General features: G+C 40.5%; 1 protein-coding gene across 6 annotated transcripts in view; it reads right to left on the bottom strand.

The window, feature by feature from the left end:
• The window catches only part of DOCK10 (dedicator of cytokinesis 10), a 167,722-nt gene that overhangs the window by 37,287 nt on the left and 110,894 nt on the right, over positions 1-19,541 (bottom strand). For 5 of the 6 annotated variants that reach the window (XM_048505431.1, XM_048505430.1, XM_048505429.1 and 2 more), the window contains exons 22-36: positions 19,428-19,511; positions 18,960-19,052; positions 17,260-17,378; positions 16,510-16,579; positions 12,063-12,176; positions 11,419-11,490; positions 8,678-8,824; positions 7,836-7,919; positions 6,021-6,117; positions 3,778-3,822; positions 3,164-3,339; positions 2,953-3,069; positions 1,125-1,236; positions 299-420; positions 90-204 (exon numbers count right to left, since the gene is read on the bottom strand). In XM_048505431.1, coding sequence (XP_048361388.1) covers positions 90-204; positions 299-420; positions 1,125-1,236; positions 2,953-3,069; positions 3,164-3,339; positions 3,778-3,822; positions 6,021-6,117; positions 7,836-7,919; positions 8,678-8,824; positions 11,419-11,490; positions 12,063-12,176; positions 16,510-16,579; positions 17,260-17,378; positions 18,960-19,052; positions 19,428-19,511 — 1,567 coding nt within the window. Of the gene's footprint in view, positions 1-89; positions 205-298; positions 421-1,124; positions 1,237-2,952; positions 3,070-3,163; positions 3,340-3,777; positions 3,823-6,020; positions 6,118-7,835; positions 7,920-8,677; positions 8,825-11,418; positions 11,491-12,062; positions 12,210-16,509; positions 16,580-17,259; positions 17,379-18,959; positions 19,053-19,427; positions 19,512-19,541 lie in introns of all 6 variants that reach the window. The other variant, XM_048505428.1, reaches the window with a different exon arrangement.

Here is a 19,541-nt window from a genome sequence, read left to right on the forward strand (position 1 = left end):
AGTTCACAGGAAGCACACAAGGATAAACGAAAACTGAAACTTTATAAGTGAATCAACTTAAAATGGTATCTGGATTTCCTTTGCCTCACCCTCTGAAATGGTTTTCATAATATGAAGGAAGCACATCAGGAGACTTCTTGTCTCAGCTTGATCCAACTTGTCAAAACGAAGAGCCGATCCAATCAGAGACAAGGGTCTTACAATCTGTCAAGTTGAAATATAGAGGATCATTATTATTGCTGGAGGGATTTTCTGCTTTGGAAAATTGATTTTCGATAGTTCTCACATATACATGTACCTTTTCACATGTTTCTGTTCCCTCACTGATTTTTTCATTGGTGCTAGGATTAGAGTCGAGACTTGCTAAGGAGCCTCTGGAGTCAGCATGGTTTACTGCAGAAATAGCTACTGATGAAAAGGCTGGAAACAAAAGCCACAACGAACATGCTAAAATGATGTTGATGGATACAGAAACTAAGCATAAGAATGGAAAAATGTAAAATGATGCAGGTACACTGTTGTTGAGAGCACAACATGTTTGAATTAATGAATACACCAATGACTATGTCTATAAGTCAACATGAGAAATACAATGATAATTTTTGTTACTGATGGTATGAGATATCCTTAATACATTTTCAGACAGAATTGTCCAAAGGCTACTGACTTACTGTTTTCTGTTTGGAAATAGAAATGTAAACTAAACAGTATTTCTATCCCACAATTTGGACTTGAGGCAGGAAAATGTGACCTATTTGAAACAGACCTCCAAATTCAAGCCTTTTTGTTTTCCTGTATGCTGATATTTCAATGCCATAGGTGTCAAACAAGAATAGATTTGGACCATGCAGAAATGGTGCCAAAACAGGTCCAAGTTCAATGGTTCAGTAACGGCTGATTTTTTATATTAGCAGCAAAGTTATTAATATATATTTATGCAAGTTTTACAGTTGCACAAGAAGAAAGAAAACATTGCCTAGGCATTTTCTGAAAATATAAGAAAGTTTGTTTCCTGGCTGATTATGAGGAATGAGTTAAAATAATACTTTGTGTGAAGATTAGCAAATGGCAAAACCCACAGTGGAGCAACACGGACACATATTTTTGTACAAATGCTTTCTCACCTGCTATAGAGTTAAGAACATCTTTGGAGAAAGAGGTATCTACAGAGTTGGCATGTTTCATCCCTGCCTGACTCTGCAGTCCTCCAGTTGTGCTCAAATCATCCCTGGATCCCTGAATTTCAATGGAAATGTGGGAAACACCTTTAGTTAGTTCTCAGCATCTTAACAGTCCAGGGGCTACTTCTTAATTTTATAATTACAGTACATAGCGTAGAGTTTCATTTTCTACCGTCAGCTTGATATTGCAACTTTCACGAAGAAGGACACACAATCCTCTGTATTTATATTGTTCTTTGTTTACATATTGAAAGCATTCGTATACATTAGTAATGTTTGCTAGCCTGGCATTCTTATTCACATATTATTCCTGGAGCCTAAAGTTGAGAGATTTTGGCTTGCCTTTGGCTCTCCAATAATTTAATAGCTGAGCTGTGGTTTGAATCAAGGATTTCCTGTGTCACAGTTCAGCAACAGTAGAAGTTTTTAAGTTTCCGCTTATATTCTTATCTGATCTTCTCTTCTAAGCTCATATTACAATATTTTAGGTCAGTACCCACACGTGAACCTTAAATAAGCTGATTTAGAGGGGAGGTGGAGGGGAAATTTGGATTTATACCTTGATTTCTCAACCATAAGACGTCTCAAAGCTGCTTACACACTCCTTCCCTTCCCCACCACACAACAGACACCTTGTGAGGTAGGTGGAGAGTTTCGTAAGAAGTGTAACTAGCCCAAAATACCCAACAGGTGTCATTTGTAAGAGTGCGGAAACTAATCCAGTTCATCAGATTAGTGTCCTTTGCACACATGGAAAAGTGGGAAATCAACCCCAGTTCTCCTGATTAAAGTCTACTGTTGTTAACCACTACTCTATGCTCTTAACCACTACACCATGACAATTCAGCTCTTGATGTGGAATAGTCTTCACACAACTGTACCATCTCATATTTCCTCTCTGTTATTGTGTGGTAGAACAGACTACTCAACGAGCCACCAAGTATCAAAATAATGTCATAAGAGAAATTTAAGCATATGTAAGTTTTTCATGTTAAGCTTGATTGTTAATTTGGAGATGCTTTTGAACATGCATTCTGTACTGCTATTGAGAACAAGTGTAAGTTAGATATGACTATAGCTGTGTTTAAGTTTTGTGGCAAGGAGAAAAAGAATGAGAGAGAGGAAACAAAGGTGGCAGGGAAAGCAGAAGGGGAAAAGGTGATGGACAAGAAGTAAGAGGGGGGAAGCAGTGAGAGTCAGCAGGGATATATAATTCCCCCACCCCCGTGAGTTATTTGCAGGTGGTCTATTTGTCTGTTTGAATAGTCTTGACAATTAGTCCATCTTTTGGATTTTCTCTAGGTAATCCATAAGAACTAAAGGCTTTTCAACATTCTCAGTTTTCTCCCTTCTAAGTTCTTATTGTTTTGATTTTATTTCAGTTTTGCACATGTTTTGCTCCTTTGATATTAAACAAGCTTATATGCAGCGTAGAAACTTGCAGTTTAAATCTGCAAGGTGATATGCTGGATAAAAATTTGTTTGATATCAAATTGATCACTAGAGGGAGCAAAATGTATATGGAACTAAAACTACTCTCTCCCCCCACCCCTCCCAAAAAGAGGAAACTGAGAATGAAGAAAAGTCCTGTGGTTACCATACTCTTATAAAGGTCCCCAGAGAAGAGAAATAGCAGTGTAATCTTTTCAGATTAGTAGACTTTGATTAAACATATTCATGTTTTTGAAAAAAAATCATGCATCCATTAGTCTTGAGGAAGACATTTTTGCAGCGTATGGTCACTCAATGCTCTTATGGGCATGTTGTTTACCTGATTGGATGTATTTATATTGAAAAGAAACATGTCCTTCATATAGATCCTAGGCATGTTGTCCAAAAGCATACCATACAGAGGCATGTACAGATTTGCTATCTGTGCCTGTTTCTCCTAGAAACACAGAAGTTCAAAGAGATTAATCATCACTGTGGGCAACTGAGTGGCAGATGTTGAAAGCTTTATGCAATACAGAGAGTTTGCTTACTGGCTCCGCATATCGATCATCAAAAGAATGTTTTGCCATAAGATTTTTAAGTACGGCCAAGGCCATGTGCCTGATATCCTGGTCCTCCTGAAGTGCAAACCCAACCTCCCGAAGAAGTAATCCGATTAAGAAATGTTTTCGGCAAAACTCATTCGTCACTGTGTACTCTGGAACATCTTAAAGAAAACATGCTTCACAGTCATTGTATGTACAAAATTCATGCCATTAATGCTTGCTCAAGAAACACAGATGCTTACAAAGACTTGAATTATTATTTCACTATTATTTCAACCAAGGAACCAATCTTGAGGTAAGCAGTTAATTATACTTCCATAGCTTCTTATTGGACCAGTCTCAAAACAAAGTAAACCACCATCACTGAGAAATGTTTTCTTTGTCATACAGTTCATGAGACACAGTTTAATAACTACATTTTTTTTTACACAGGCTGGTTATATTGCTATATTAGATAAGATAGAGATCTCTAAATGCCTTCTACCATGCTATTATTCAACTGATATTTCCTCTAATCTGCCAGGTGCCCAAAAACTTAATAGCTATGCATTTATATGCAAGTGATGATGATGAAAAACAGAACATAATTGGATTCCTACCTGATGCATGAAACTGCTGTGTTGTTTCTGATGGTGTTATTGGATCTTAAATTATTTTAGAGAAAGAGAAGGGGAGGAAGACAAGAATTATATTTTTGGTAATCAGTTTCACAGTATCATTAATTAGCCTATTTTGATCACAAAACAGTGGCTTTGGATAAGGTTCTTAAGAACAGTTCTCTGACCAATTCTTCACTTTAAAATGCATATATGCAGTTAATGCTGATCATTCAATTCTACCAATCAGATCTACAGTGCACTGCATTCCAAAGATATGGACAGCAAATGTGAATGCATAGAAACTCTACATCAGTGGTGGTGAACCTATGACACTCCAGATGTTCATGGACTACAATTCCCATCAGCCCCTGCCAGCATGGCCAATTGGTTCGCCACCATGTCTCTACACCATTATCACAGTGCAAGTTGATTCTTGAGGTTACTGGACAGGCATGAACCAACAGGCATGGAGGGTAAAGGAAGTAAAATTGCCTCTTTTCCCTCTTCTATCAGTAAAGCTGTGCAATCCCTGGAACTGCAGAGTCAACGTTCCAAGGGTTAGAAAGGATTATCATCCACACTTCTTATACTGATGGATTTCTGGATCCCACTCCATGCTCCCAAACCCATGTCAAGCTAAAATGCTTCATATTCCATGTTTCCTTCCTTGTGCCCTTTGACAAAAAATATATTACCTCTACCCCCTCCCCCAACTTGTTTTGGTATAGTTTAATAGGAGATATGGATAGATTCTCCAGTTTCTTATATCACAAAAGTCCAATACTTAATTGTCCAGGCTTACAAATTCATCTTGGAATACTACCAAGTAGCCTTATCTCCCTTTTCTTCTGCTAGAAATACTCAAGAAAAGTACGGCCATGGCTCGACCACGGCCCGCCATTGCGGGCCGGGAGGGGCTCCCAGCGAAAGTCGCATCAGCGGCCCTGACAAGGGCAGGGATGCAGCATCAGGACCCCGGCCTGTTCATGTGTAGAAGTCAGGGTCCTGCTGCTTTCTCACAGTGCCCCCAGGGCCATGTCATCAGCAGGTGCCCGGCAGGTGCCTATAAAAGGGCAACCTTGTGTGGCAAGCTCAGTCTCACCCCAGTCGCCCAGGATTGACCCACCCACCCATCGCTGTTTTTCGGTTGTACTATTGTGTGCTGTTTGTTTGCTGCTTGTTTCTGTCATAGCCAGTTGGAGGCTGCGCATGGGGGGGGTGATCTGTTGGATAGGGGGAGCTGCAGGAACTTCCCTGTTATAACACCTCCTTAAGAGGTCAGGGTGGAGCAAGCCAATGGTCAGGACGCCGGGCAGGGGCTACCAAGACTTGACCCCCGCGCCAGATTGGAGCAGGCACCAGAAAGGGGTTCACCGACCATCTGGCATGCCCCACTCGGTTCTCCATTTGCAGTCAATTCCTCCAGAAGGTGGGCTTGAGGAATTTGGTTGGCTCTGGGGGACAGCACTTGTGCTGCCCAGACACTTGGATCACCCCTCCCATGCCACACCATTTTGCTTCCTTTTAATTCTTGGGCCTTTCCCCACTTACCGTAAGCCCCGCGCTACTTGAGGAGAGTAGCGCGGGGTTCCTCCTCCCTCCCCACGGCAGGGGCGGCCACAGTGCAGCCACCTTGACGCTGCTGCTGTCGCGCCCCCTTAGCGCGCAGCATCCCAGAGCGACTCTTCAGGCAGGCGCCAGTGGCACAGCCCGAGCCCCGACCCGCACAGAAGCGGCGGGGAAGTGCATTAGAGACACTTCTAGTGGCGCGCCTGGGATGCAGACTGAGCTAGCAGCGTCGCTTGGCATAGGGGGGGGGGGATGGAAGGGAGTGGGGAAAGGCCCCTTGTGTCAATTAATACCTCTGGCTATGGCCATAATTTTATACCCATGAACAGTTGTTGTGTGTTTATTGGATTGGGGGACAGGTTTACTCGGCTTGAGCCAACGGGTTCATTCCTCAGCCTGCAAATGACTGCTTAGAAGGCTTCCAGTGTTTATTGCTAAATGCAGCTTGTTCTAGTATCTCAAGAATATTGTAACATATGTCAGTGTCTCATGATTTTTTTATTGCATTCAAATTATTAATGCTTTATTTACTGTATGAATCCGCCCCTCCTATAATTCATAACAGCTCATAAAATATGACTTTAAAAAATGTCAGCGCTCTATTTTATACCTCACTCATGTCCACCTGCTGCTGCTTTTGTCAGTTAAGAAATAATAAAGAAAAAAATCCTTACCTGGAATTTCTGCAGATCTCATAGGCAGGCACAGAGGAATGAAGTGTTCGCAGTTACATACTTCTTGAAGAAAGTCAAATTTATACTGGAACAAAATCTGAAACATTACAATACTGTTGATTTGTACTTCCTCGCATAAACATTAATCTGTTCTGCATTGTTGAAGGCTTCAACGGCTAGAATCAACTGGCTCTTGTGGGTTTTCTGGGCTGTGTGACCATGGTCTGGTAGTTTTTTCTTGTAACATTTCACCACATCTATGACTGGCATCTTCAGAGGCATGTCACTGTAAATGTGTTTCTCTCCTTGCACAGTGAGGACCACTCTGTAGCCAACCTAAGATCTATAGCAGTGCGGAGGGTGAGAGAGAGAGAGTCTTTCTCCCAGAATGCTGGCCTTTCTGACCTGGCATAACAGTGCCCTGAAATGTAGGATTCTGTTTCAGAAACTCCATATTGGGACTGTGTCTAGCAAAAGTGTCTCAATGACCCCCCACCCCCAAACCCACAACTTCATGCCTGGCCCATACTCAGGAAATAACATTTGAATATGGAAAACATCACACCCTGGGCGAAGCCAGTTCTCTTTTGTTTATATTTATTAAACCTTTCCTGTGACTCATCCCCTTGTGACCATCTTATATTGTAATGGCCATTAAGGTTTGTTACCTGTTTTGTCCAAAACCTAGCAAAAACCCATCAAAGATAATGGGTCAGCCATCAGCTCAATGGTCTGATACTCAAGACCAGGGGTCTGAAACCTACGGCTCTCCAAATGTTCATGGACTACAATTCCCATCAGCTCTGCTGCTTGGCCATGCTGGCAGGGGCTGATGGGAATTGTAGTCCATGAATATCTGGAGATCCATAGGTTGCTCAAGGCTATTAACTCACCTGGAACAGCAGGAAGAATTCTTTGTTCAAGGATTTCCTTGGCTATAAAAAGCATGTCTCAGACCCCAGTCAGTTGTTCAATATTATCACACCACCATGATGGTCAGTAATATTGTTCCATCTGTGCAGATCATTCAGGGCCTAGTCATTAGGTCTCGGTTTCCTGGACATCCACTACAAGAATGGTAATATAATCTTTGATATCCCATCCCTTCTCTCTCCATATCCAAAACCTGTCTTTCATGTGTTTTTACCTCAGTAATTGAGTGATTGTGAATGAGATTTCTTTTATTCCATTTGTTATTTTCCCAATAAAAAACATTGAAAAAGAAAGCTATTTTCTCTGCTGGTTTCTTATGGTGAGCTGAAGCCCATATACATAGGCAATCTCTCTCTCTCTCTCTCTCTCTCTCTCTCTCTCTCTCTCTCTCTGTGTGTGTGTGTGTATGTATGTATATATGACCTTGAGCTCTATAGCTAATTTCCCCAACCAAAGAGGGTCCTTGCATCCCACCATTTTGGGTAACGCCTCACTGTGCCATGGAGAGAAAACCATCTCACCATGACATGCCTCTGAAGATGCCAGCCATAGGTGCGGGTGAAACAAGGAGGCTGATACCTTCCCCTAGAGTTGCTTCCTGGCACTGCCATTCAGAGGTTTTCCGCCTCTGAACGTGCAGGTTGCCATTAATTACCATGGATAGTAACCCATGATGGACTTATGTTCCATGACTCCATCTCTAATTCCACCATTAAAGTCACCTGTGCCAGTAGCCGTCACTACATCTATGGGTAGTGAATTTATTGAGTAAAAGAGTATCTCCTTTTGCCTCTGAACTCTAGTATTATGAGAGAGATAAACAAAATCAGGCAACATCAACTCTTTCTTCACATCAATCCTGAAAGATCTTAGCTTTCTTACCTTGTCATCTCCTGGTCCAAACATACTTATGTAGCTGTTGATCAACTTGAAGACAAATCCACGATCCATGAATGTGAAACAACGCTAAGATGACCAGAACAAAGCTATTTTAATTGTATATCTAGGTATAATTCATAACATAAAATACAAAGCACACAGTATTGTCATGCTGCGAAACAACTCAGTGGGTTGGATCTGACAGTTCTGTTCCTCTATTGGAGACACTGGGTGTTTTACATCAGGAAAAGCTCCTTCCATGGAAGAAAAGCAGAGTGGATTGATAGGATCTAACCATTGTGAAATATATTCTCTCTCTGGGGCCAAATGCTCAAGCCTTCTTGGAATTACAAGCAAAGTCAAGTTTTATAACCAGCCCTATGCAGTGCTGGAGTGAGGGAGAACTGTGCCCGTAGCATGCGAAGACCCTGTGCCCCCACCACGCCCCCACCCCAGAACGCCCCCACCCCAGCGCACCCGATGCATCACGCCCACCCCCCACCCCCTTGGTGCTATGCCACTGGCTCTATGAAATGGTAAGCATGTGTATAAATGTTTTAAATCTGAGATATCAGCTTCAGTTCCCCACCTGCAATGTATGGGTAATGACCAACCTCACAGGGCTGTTGTGAGGCCAAGCCGCTTGAGCCACTCCTCTTTTTAACCTGTGAAACTACACAAAGGGTTTTGTGGCTTTTACAGATGGATGCCCAGCATGAAGGATAAAACAAAATTTTAGGGGAGAGTCCTGCTTTCAAATACAATGGTTTTGTGGGGGCTATACCATGCAGATCACCTGACTTTAGTAAGGCTAAATAAAGGCTGTTTGCATTAACACAGCTTACCTTCAGAAACCTGCCAACACTGTGGTTTGCATTCTTAGTCTCTTCTAGAGCATCTTTGTGTTTCCAAACAACATGATCTGATAAGACCATAATGAGTGAGTCGAGTTCACTGTGGAATGATTCTGGAAATCTCTGAGCGCGAAGAACCTTAATACACAAGTGACTTCTTTAGAACCAGAATATAATATTGACACTAATGGTTTCATCTTATTCCAAGAAACAAAGTGAAACAGCCCACTGTAAACCTATATATAGGAAAGCAGCCCAAATGAAGTTGTTGGAATTAGTGATATAGACTTTCTTCTCAATAGCCTTCTGATGGTGTCACAAGAGTCTGCAATATACTAGGACAGCTCCTAAGTCTGGATCAATTTTCCGAATTTCAGGCAGTTGTGGAATATCCAGTTGGCATAATCCCAAATCCTCTTCAAACTGGTTCTGGTGGGTTTTCCAGGCTGTGTGGCCATGGTCTGGTGGATCTTGTTCCTAATGTTTCGCCTACATCTGTGGCTGGCATCTTCAGAAATGTATCACAGAGGGAAGTCTGTTACACACTGTGTCATAGAGGGAAGTCTGTTACACACTATGTCTGTTACGCACTGTGGACACAGTGTGTAACAGACTTCCCTCTGTGATACACTTCTGAAGATGCCAGCCACAGATGCAGACAAAACGTTAGGAACAAGATTCACCAGATCACAGCCACACAGCCCAGAAAACCCACCAGAGCCAGTTGAATCCAGCCATGAAAGTCGTCAACCTCTTCAAACTATTGATTATTATAAATAGGGCATCACCAGCTAAAAACAGAAAGTCACCTTAGTGTTGCGATTAGAGTATTGGACTAGGCTCTGACAGGCACAGGTTCAAATCCCCATTCTGCCATGGAAGTTTGTTGGATGACCATGGGTGAAACACACATTCTAATCCTGCCCTACCTCACAGAATTCTTGTGAGAATAAAGTGTGGAAGAGGAAAAATGTTTTAAGCTACTTTGGATCCCTACCAGGGAGAAAGGGGGGGGGGGAGGTTATAGATGAAGTAATAAAAAAATAAGTAACAGAGGTAGGCTGTTAACAACTGCGATGAGATGCTGCCACTCACGCTCCTTTTTCCCCTTTCTATTTCCGACCTCCCCAACACTGGTCAAAAGTTAGGGAAGCTTTCAGACTGAAGTAGATACAGAAGGAGAAAAACTGCCACACATGCAAAGCAGTCCTTCAGCACAAGCACAAGTGTACTTTTGTCAACAACTGGGAAATTTGCACAAAGCAGTTATAGCTCTATAACTTTTGAAAGCTCAAGAGAGTTTCCATGACAATCTGATGAAATTTGTAGAGCTCAAGTAATCATAGCCTTGGTTCCAACAGACAGGCCAAAATGAGGATCATGTGTCCAATTACTTAGTTCCTTAGTTCAGGATGTGTCCAATTACTTCTTAGAATGAAGGAAACAGCAGATGGGGCCCTGTTGTCTCCTTTCCCTGCCAGATGTGGATTTGATTTGGCTGTCCCTTTCCCTGCATCACCCCCTGCAGCTTATTTTTCAAAGACTCAATACAGAGTTCTCATTCACAGCCTGACTATTTGTGGGAACAATTCCCAATTTTTCACACCAGGGTAGCCAGCGCTACAGCACATATGAAGCCTGAGGAATCTGAATTTAATTTTGCATGCCTCAATATAATGCATATGGAAGATTTTCTTATGTTGTTAAAGCACACTGAATAAAGCTTTAGAGAAGTAGTCTGGTGCAGCAAAAATAGCCTGGGAATCTTCTGGTACATTAAAATACCAACACAATTATATTCCATGGGCTCCAGTCCATGAAAACTTACCCTGGAATACAATTGTATTAGTCAAGCGTCAAAAGACTCTAGTTTATTTTTTCAGTAAAGCTTCTAACCTAAGAAGCAGGAAAAGGAAACTTTTAGGGACAGCAATTCCACAGGGTGTATTTAAGTTGTCTGAATGTGGGATGCCTTAGACGTAAAACCTTTCTGCCCAACTGAGAAACTTTCCTGCACAGCATTATTCACCAAAAATGTTTGTCCTAGCAAGAAACCCACAGACACTGGTCTGGGAGGGGAATGGCCTCAGTCTCCCTTAGGGACTCTATCTGACATGGCTTTAAGGAACTAAGATTGAAAAACTTTATATGCAGGTTTCCCAGACTTAGTTCCTGAAAAACAAAGCCAAAGAATCCAGTAGAATCTCTAACAGCCCAATCCTGATGGCCACACCACCTCCAGTGAGCTTCCTCTGCAGCTTGGGGAACGGAGAAACTTGAAAACTCTCCCTTGCCACTGGGGCTCCCCCAATGGAGCCCCATGCACTCATGCCTTCCAAAAATGCACGGTTGCGGTGCAACTGATGCCAAACCCAGGTGCAAGCTGACCAAGGCCCGCTTCACCCTTGGGAACACCCCCACAATGCTGATGTGGCTGAGGGTAGAACGGGAATGCTGATGCAAGGCTGGGTGCTGTGACCGACTGTTGCAGGGTGGTGCAGTGGCAGGGCACCAGTGGATTTGCTCCTCCGCCGGGGTAAGTGCTCCAAGGAGGGCATTTCTGCTGGTGTAAGCCCACACTTCCCACAGAGGGGGATTTGCACCTCCCTCTGGATTGGGCTGCCCAAGTGTCTCTCCACTGCAGTCTGAGGTCAAGTAAGCCACGATTAAACCTTGGCATGATTAAATACTGATGTATGATAATTTACACCAGAAACAGATCACAGTCTTACCTGTCCTTTTTTTGTATCAACCAAGTGCTGAGCCATTGATTTTAAGATGATTGCAAAAAAGAACCAGGAATGCTATCAAATGAACAGAGAGACATTATCATAAAAACCATGAATTGATGTTGATTGCATCTTTTATCATTTACCCTTGCTTTACAGATTTTATCTTAAATAAAATGACCTCTGTTGCTCAAAAACAGTACTAGTACAATACCCAGCAGCAGCACTCAGTAAAAGATAAAATTGCTGGATGAAAGGATAATGGGACTTCATGTAACATGTAGTTGCATCCAGGATTTCTAAGAAACATTTTCAAATTCCAAACTTGTATTGGAGTATTCAAAAACCCAGAATAAAACTATGCAGAGTCCAAGTGGGCTCCAATTTCTAGTGAGCCTTGACTTGATGTTCTCTTAAAAGAGACTCAAACATCATACCTTCCTGCTTTTAAATAACAGCCCGGTCTAGAGCTGTAGCTATTGCTCATGCAGACTTTCCAGTTCATGTATACTGAGACAATAACTGTATGTGTGTGCATACATAGAGTTTTTGTATGCAACTCTGTGCAGTACAAGAATGAACAATAGCACAAAATAGAAGAATTGAACTACTGCCAATTTGGAAAATGCAGAAAAAGAGGGATTCACCTTTAAAACGTGTTTCACCGTTCTCTGATCATTGGACTTCAGAAGGCCAGTCACATTCTTGGCTAGCTCTTCATGCACAGTCCTTTCTTCAAATGACTTGGTTCGGAATACATACTGAAGAGGGAAAAAAGGCATGATTTCATAGTGCTAAATAAAACACAGAGAAAGGATTGGTAGTGAGAAATTTAACCTTTGTCTTATTTCTTTCAGGGCACAATACCAGGCAGATTTCAATAGCCAGAAATGTTGTAATAGATTATTAAATAGGATTTTATGCAATGTTTTTTTGTGTGTGTATGTTTATGGAGTTAAATTATTGGAACCTAAAATCAGAGACTGGCTTATTTTCCTGCTTGTAAGTGCAATGGGCTTTGGTTAGCAAACAGCTCCTTTTCTATCCCTTTACCAACAGAATGACACAAGTAGAAAAAGAGGAGGAATGGTATCAACGTGAAGCTTGTGTCAGATATGCAGCCCGGTCAGAAAATCAGAGAAAGGGCTGGAAGTGCCTGAATCTTAAATTGCAGACATCCTGGGCTGCTGTTTAGAAGATTAGTACTTGTGAATGAAGAGCTAGACATTTCCATTGAGACAGCAAAGTCTATTACTATTGCTTCACAAAATGCTTCTTCCTTTAGCAATCCAGCATCTTGTGCATCTCCACACACCTGGCATTTCAGAGCTTCCATGCACCAACCTTCCTTGACTAGAGCTCAGGTACAGGGCTCCAACTGTTTGTCACATTAATTTAATGTGAAGGAAAAAATTTAATGGCACGTTTGTTTATTTTCAGAGCAACAGTGTTATTGAAACATAGCATGAACATACTAATGTAGTTTTGTTGAGATTTCCCTTAATAATTCAAAAAAGACGCTTAAATTTAAAAGTAATTGTAATTAAGTAATTGTAATTGTAAATTAAGTAATTGTAAAAAAGTAATTAAGTACCTGATCAAAATAAACTGAACTTCTTCCATTTTTTGTACAAACACTTGTGAATTCTTTAAATGTAAGATAGTTATGATGGTAGAGACTGAGATTTGATGTAATTAATGAGCTACGCTGAACAATTCTGAGAAAAGTGGGTTTGTTATGACTTTTCTTATGACTTCCAAAACATGAAGGAATAAAACCTGCACCAATATTTAAACAACACTTTCCTTTTCACTTGCTATATACCAGCTAGTGGATCACATGCTACGTATGGGTAAACATTCTCATTTGCTACTGAAACAGTTCATAGTGTGAATTTTTCCTGCTAATTCTGTAATTTCTTCATAGGAGCCAAAAGCTTTTTGACAATTAAGAATAACACATCAATTAAATTAAATTAGAACAAAAGCTGAAATGTGGAAAGTGTGCATATATACAAACACACGCTCACATACATACATCCAGTGTGACCTTAAGAAGAGTGAAACCCTTCTAACTCCATTTACTTTAATGGATTTAGAAGCATATATCTCTGTTTCAGAATATACTGAACCAAAACTCCCACCAATATGGAATGATCTAAATGGTAATTATCTCATTTTGCTATAAAATTCTAGTTATTGGTAAGAACAGAAGTGCAGAGACTGACATGTTCAGTATTTTCCTAGATCCTGGCTTCAGCATCAAGCAATCCAACAATTCAGCTCAAGCCGTGGTGAGCAGATTATTCTCACCATACTATTAGCAACAACTAATGAAACATGTTCTTTGTCATTTACATTTACATGCTCGTACACTGGATATTCGGATGAACATCGCTGCAGCTCCAAACACAATCTGTCTAGGGCTGTAGCTTTCTTTTTTAAAGGTTCTAAACAGTTTTGAAGCACCATTCAGCTTCATCGAAATTCAAACTGTTCCCTAACAAAGCTTTCGTTATTCACTCTCCTTAGACAGCGACCAGATATGTTACATCAGATGCAATGCTGCAGGTAGAAAAAGCATCTCCAGGCTTCCTTCTTCTCTGTCCCTCAAAACATTTAAGGATATTCCGTAAATGATGTGACATCATCACACAGAATGATGTCATACTGTATATTTACTATTCTCAAACAGTATAAAGGAAGAAGAGGCATCTCAAGTCTGTCAGAATGTTAAGTTCCTGACTGAAGAGTAAACATAAATTTGACAAGAAAGAATAAACTGTGACTGCTTGTAGTTTCCAGTGCATTGCGAAGAAGAGTTACACCCTTCTAAACTTATACGCTTTATTGGGTTTAGGAGGATGCAGCAATGCTTAGGAAGGCACTGGTGGATTCTTTCACTCATTCTGGCATGGCCCTTTCCACTACGTTTCCTAATATTCAGGTTGACACAGCTCTCAAACTGTCTCACTTCAAAAGGAACAATCAGAATTAGTAATACTTATTGATTGCTGTAGATTACATAACCCATAAAATATTTTGAACAGGATTGGAATAATGTTAATTTTTTTTTTCTATCAGCCATGGCAGATGTCTTAGCTGTAATTTTGAGACCAATATGTAAACTGCTAACAATTAATACTCTGGAGGATCAAAATTGCAAAATTTTAATTTTTAAAAACTTTTAATAACTATTATGCAACCAATTTCTAGCCAAGTACAATGAGCAGTAAGTCTATACCCTAGTTTAATTTTTTTGCTGGCACATCTGCCCACATTTTTGTTATCATTTGTGATATTTTACTGATGTAGAAATCAGGAGATCTCACCTTTGCACCAATGGAGTGGTGTTGCAAGTCTTAGTACTGGCCCATTTTTATTTTACATTTTTAAACTAGAGCCTAATAAATTCACACATGCAATCATATTGTTGAAGTCTGCTGTATCAGGTGATGACTTGCATGAATGAAGCAGATATCACAGATCAAACAGCACAGCCAGAACTTTCATATCCTCTCACATTACCCCAAACATAATGCTTTATTAATGGAGGCAGTTGGCACATTCACCTTAAAGTTGTCAAGTGGTAAGTCATCGAGCAATGAGTCCTGAGCAATGTACATGCACATGTGAATAAATCTTAAATTCACTACTTTGATTAGTATGGTCTCCTCTGAACTTTACGGAATGCCCACAAGTCAGCTGTGACTTGATGGTTCTTTCTATCATATGTTAAAAATTGCTTCTTTGTTGGTCTATTGTTCTGTAGCCTGAAATCTTGGTGTAGTAGGGTTCTCTTTTGTAGATTCAGTATTTTCCAACACCCTCCTCCTTTTGTGTATTTCAAAAATTGCTTCTAGTCATGTGTATTAACAGTCCCACTGATATATTCAACAATTTTTCAACATGGTGAGTACTTTATGATTCTTATCCCTTTTACTCCTGAGGATCCTAATCACACTGTGACAGAAAGAAGACGGGGAAAAATGGTTCTGTGTTCCTGCCTCACTGCTTTTTGGACTGTACACATGGTTAGCAAACTGGTTACAGTGAACACAGCTAAAAAGATACATGCTCTGCAGTGGCTCCTTTGCCTTTCAGTTCCAAAAAGTTGCCGTAACATCTGTACACAAGATCCTCCTAAATGAGCATGCATGATAATGCATGATTCCCATGCCCTAAAATGTTGGGAGGCAGACAGTAAAGCCTGTATGTTATGCAAGGTATGCACAGAAGGTTCTTCATATATGCTTATCTCTTGTAGATGTTGCAGCAAACATTTGGGGGCTAGTGGGCAGCCTGGTGACAGAGCAGGTAGGAATGAGCCAACTGCCCCGCTGTACATTCACTGTATCCTGATTTGTCAATTTTTGCATAGCATTTTGTGCACTCAATAAGTCTTATCATTTTCCTATATACAAGGGTTTGGGTCCAGTGTTGTATTTCCATGGGCGCAAGAACTGCCATCCACAAAGAATGACTTTTTCATCTTCCTTCTCTCACCATAGCTCATGGTGCTCATGGAATGCTGCTCCTGGTGTGGGAAATTCCCTGTCCATAAGAAGCAGTATTTAAGGGGCCATTTCAGGCTACAGTAGGAGAGCAGAGGCAAGAAAGGTCATGCGCCACGGGTGGAAATCCTCCTGCCTATGAAAATGCTGCACTGGATGCAAGTTAATGATTCTGCTTTTATGGTTCTTGATGTTGACTTCTTAAATATCCCTACACACATACAATGACATACTTTGAGTGAAAACTGAATGGAGGAGACAGAACAAGCAGTGCAGATTCACAAAATAATGTGCAAGAAGTCATGCCAGAAGAATAAAAATATTTCACATACCATAAGCTGGTACAAAAGCACTGCAATTTGGACAATAAAAAGGTTTCCTGAGAAAATAATTAAAAGCTAAGAAAACAGCACAATATCAAAGCACATATATGAAAGAATACCCAGCTTATTTCAAATTTACCACTGAAGTTCACTTGATCATTTGCAGCATATGTTACTTTCTAAAGCAGAATTACCTGATAAATGGTCACAATTAGCTAATGTGGGGCGATAGTCAACAATAAATTAAATAATCTTACCTTTACGTATGAACTGATGAAATGGTCTAACAGCTCTTCGTGGAACTTGGCAACAATATCAGTAAGTACCCTGAAAGTCAAAGCAACAAAGAGATCATGCATCATGAACCAGAAAGACACATCAACGCATTGTTTGTTTTGACCCTTCCAAATTGCCCCTTGAAGCATGCAGACATTCTGTGTGAAAAACAACTAAATAGGATCATCCTATAATAGGGTTATACCTATCTCCTGTCAGGACCCAAGGTTGGTGACAACAGTAAATGAATAAAATTTAAAAATATTAGGATTTAATTAAAGTACAGTTAAATCAGCCAAAAAAATTAGCAAAAACAAATTATTAAACAATTAAATGAAACAATGAACCTTGAGCCCATTCAAGCTGTCTCATTAGCTGTTTTGAATAATTTTGTCTGACAGACTCACTGGAATTCCCTGAGAGTAGGAGTTTGTATCAGATGCTTTATCAATTAATCAGTCAATCTACAGGTGTCTTTTGCTGGAAGTAGATTTTAGATACAGCCATATATTCCACCCACTTTTCTCACATGTACCTACTGTGTGACAGGGATCATCACACACAAAAAAAACCCAAAATGGTGTATACAGTGTTTCAGATATTTACAAACAAATACATGTTAAGATGTCTTTGCTGGTATTTATGTAAGTGAACAATATTTGTCCAACTTCAGTAATTGAAATCCATTCCAAATAGAGAATTAACAGTGTAGTAAGTAAAGCAATGGATACCTGGTCACAGCAGTTGTAACCTCATCCTCTTTATTCTGAACAAGAACCCTGAAGAGCTGGTTCAGGATCACAGGAAGAAAATTTACGATGACATGGATCTTCTCAATTTTTAACAAATTCTAGTTAAGAAAGAAACACAAAGAAGCACTTGCAAAGAGATCTGACCCTCTACAGTTTCATTACTGTTGCACATCAATACTTAATTTAAACCTAAGACGTTGGACTGCACTTTGAAACAACTTTACTGATCAAAGAATTACCACCTGTAATTTCAAATAATATTTTACATACATTGGGAGGGGGCATGGCTTAGTGGTACATGATAATTTGTAGGGTTGCCAGGTCTTGAGATTTGGGGGGTAGAGTCCACGAAGAGATGAGGGTTTGGGGAGGGCAGGGATCTAAGCAGGGTACGATGCCATAGAGTCCACCATCCAAATAAGCCAATTTCTCCATGGGAACTGGTTTGGGTCATCTGAAGATCAGTTATAATAGTGGGAGATCCTACTACTTGGAGTGCAAATGGTCCCAGGTTTAATCTACTGCACCTCCATTGAAGTTCAATCTGCTGCATGCTCCATCTCTGGGTAGCAGGTGATATGAAAGGCTTCTGCCTGAGACCCAAGAGAGCTGATGCCAGTCTGAGTGGACAAAAATGACTTTGATGGACCAAGGGTTTGTGTCAGTATAAGACAGTGGTGGCGAACCTATGGCACTCCAGATGTTCATGGACTACAACTGGCCATGCTGGCAGGGGCTGATGGGAATTGTAGTCCATGAACATCTGGAGTGCTATAGGTTCGCCACCACGGGTATAAGGCAACTTTCTATGTTCATATGTATATTTTTTTTTAAAAAACTGCTGAGTGAAGTGGATAGAATGCAATGCTTAGTCCAAAAAGACCAGAACTGTTGCTCAGCCAAAAAACTCACTGGGAAGTCGTGGGCAAGGAAAATTTAGCCTAGCCTATCACAATACCTAACAAATTAGTAAATAGTATGAGCAGTGTATTGTCAAAGGCTTTCAAGGCCGGAATCACTGGGGTGTTGTGGGGTTTCCAGGCTGTATGGCCGTGTTCTAGCAGCACATTCTCCTGATGTTTCACTTGCCTGAGGATCCTCTGAAGAGGCCAGCCACAGATGCAGGCGAAATGTCAGGAGAAAATGCTGCTAGAACACGGCCATACAGCCAGGAAACCACACAACACCCCAGTAAGAGCAATATTTTGAACACTGGGTATTGAAAAACCCACCTCTCAGGAAAATATGTGGTTAATGACTAGATTTCTACATCCTGTAACTCTTGCTTTTTTCCTATAGTTGTTTCATTGGGAGAAACGGAAACAAAATGTCTATGACTGAATGAATGGGTCAATAGTAGTTTAGTGGCTGAACATTTGGCCGATGCCTTCCCACAAAACACAGAAAAATGATTAAAAATGGTCCAGAAGCATCTCTGGTCACATGTTCCAACATATATACATCTCCCATAAGTGACATCTAAATTAACAATGTGGATTTTTTAAAAGCTCATTTTAAAGAAGCACTTTGATAATTCTATTCAATTGTGAATTTCAATCTAATTGGACTTTGCAACCATCCCTACAAAATGTAGTGTTCTTACTGGCAGATTCAAAATATAGTATTACTTAGCCATGGGCATTTCTTCAATACCTTAAAGAATTTCTGTCTCTATTTACCTTACAGGAGATGATAAAGCTTGAGGTAGGCGGTTGGGAGAGATCCCTGTTTCTTTTTTGGCACTGCTGGAAGAATCTATTCAGATATGGATCCTGAAAATAGCAAACAGGAGCACCTAGCATGGCATGAGCAATACTGGTGCCTATTTGATGAATATACTGGTAACAAACAATTCAAACAAGGAAAACTAGACCATCTGATGCCAGCCACTTAAGCATTAAGCTTAACAATATTATGTTCATGCTTGATTATATATAGATTGGTTTTGTGATGGTCCTTTTGGATCCCTACATGACCAACCTGATAGTCAGACTAGATGTTCTGATCCACTGTAAATTTTACCTGTACCTGTTTAAATAATTCCCCTTTCTGCAGACGATTCAGTGATGCATGTTTAACAATTCCACATACAGCCTTTGCACTTTTCCCCCTCTCACACCTCATTTAGATAAAATAAAGATGCTTACCTGAGTATAAACTGTTGATACAACAAATGAAGACACTTTGAAAAGTGGCTTCCCTCCATCGACCCATTTAATGTCACTCCCACTCTGCAGTAAGTACAAAAAACATACTACTGA

Source organism: Sphaerodactylus townsendi, linkage group LG08 (genome assembly GCF_021028975.2).
Source record: "Sphaerodactylus townsendi isolate TG3544 linkage group LG08, MPM_Stown_v2.3, whole genome shotgun sequence".
Taxonomy (NCBI): Eukaryota; Metazoa; Chordata; class Lepidosauria; order Squamata; family Sphaerodactylidae; genus Sphaerodactylus; species Sphaerodactylus townsendi.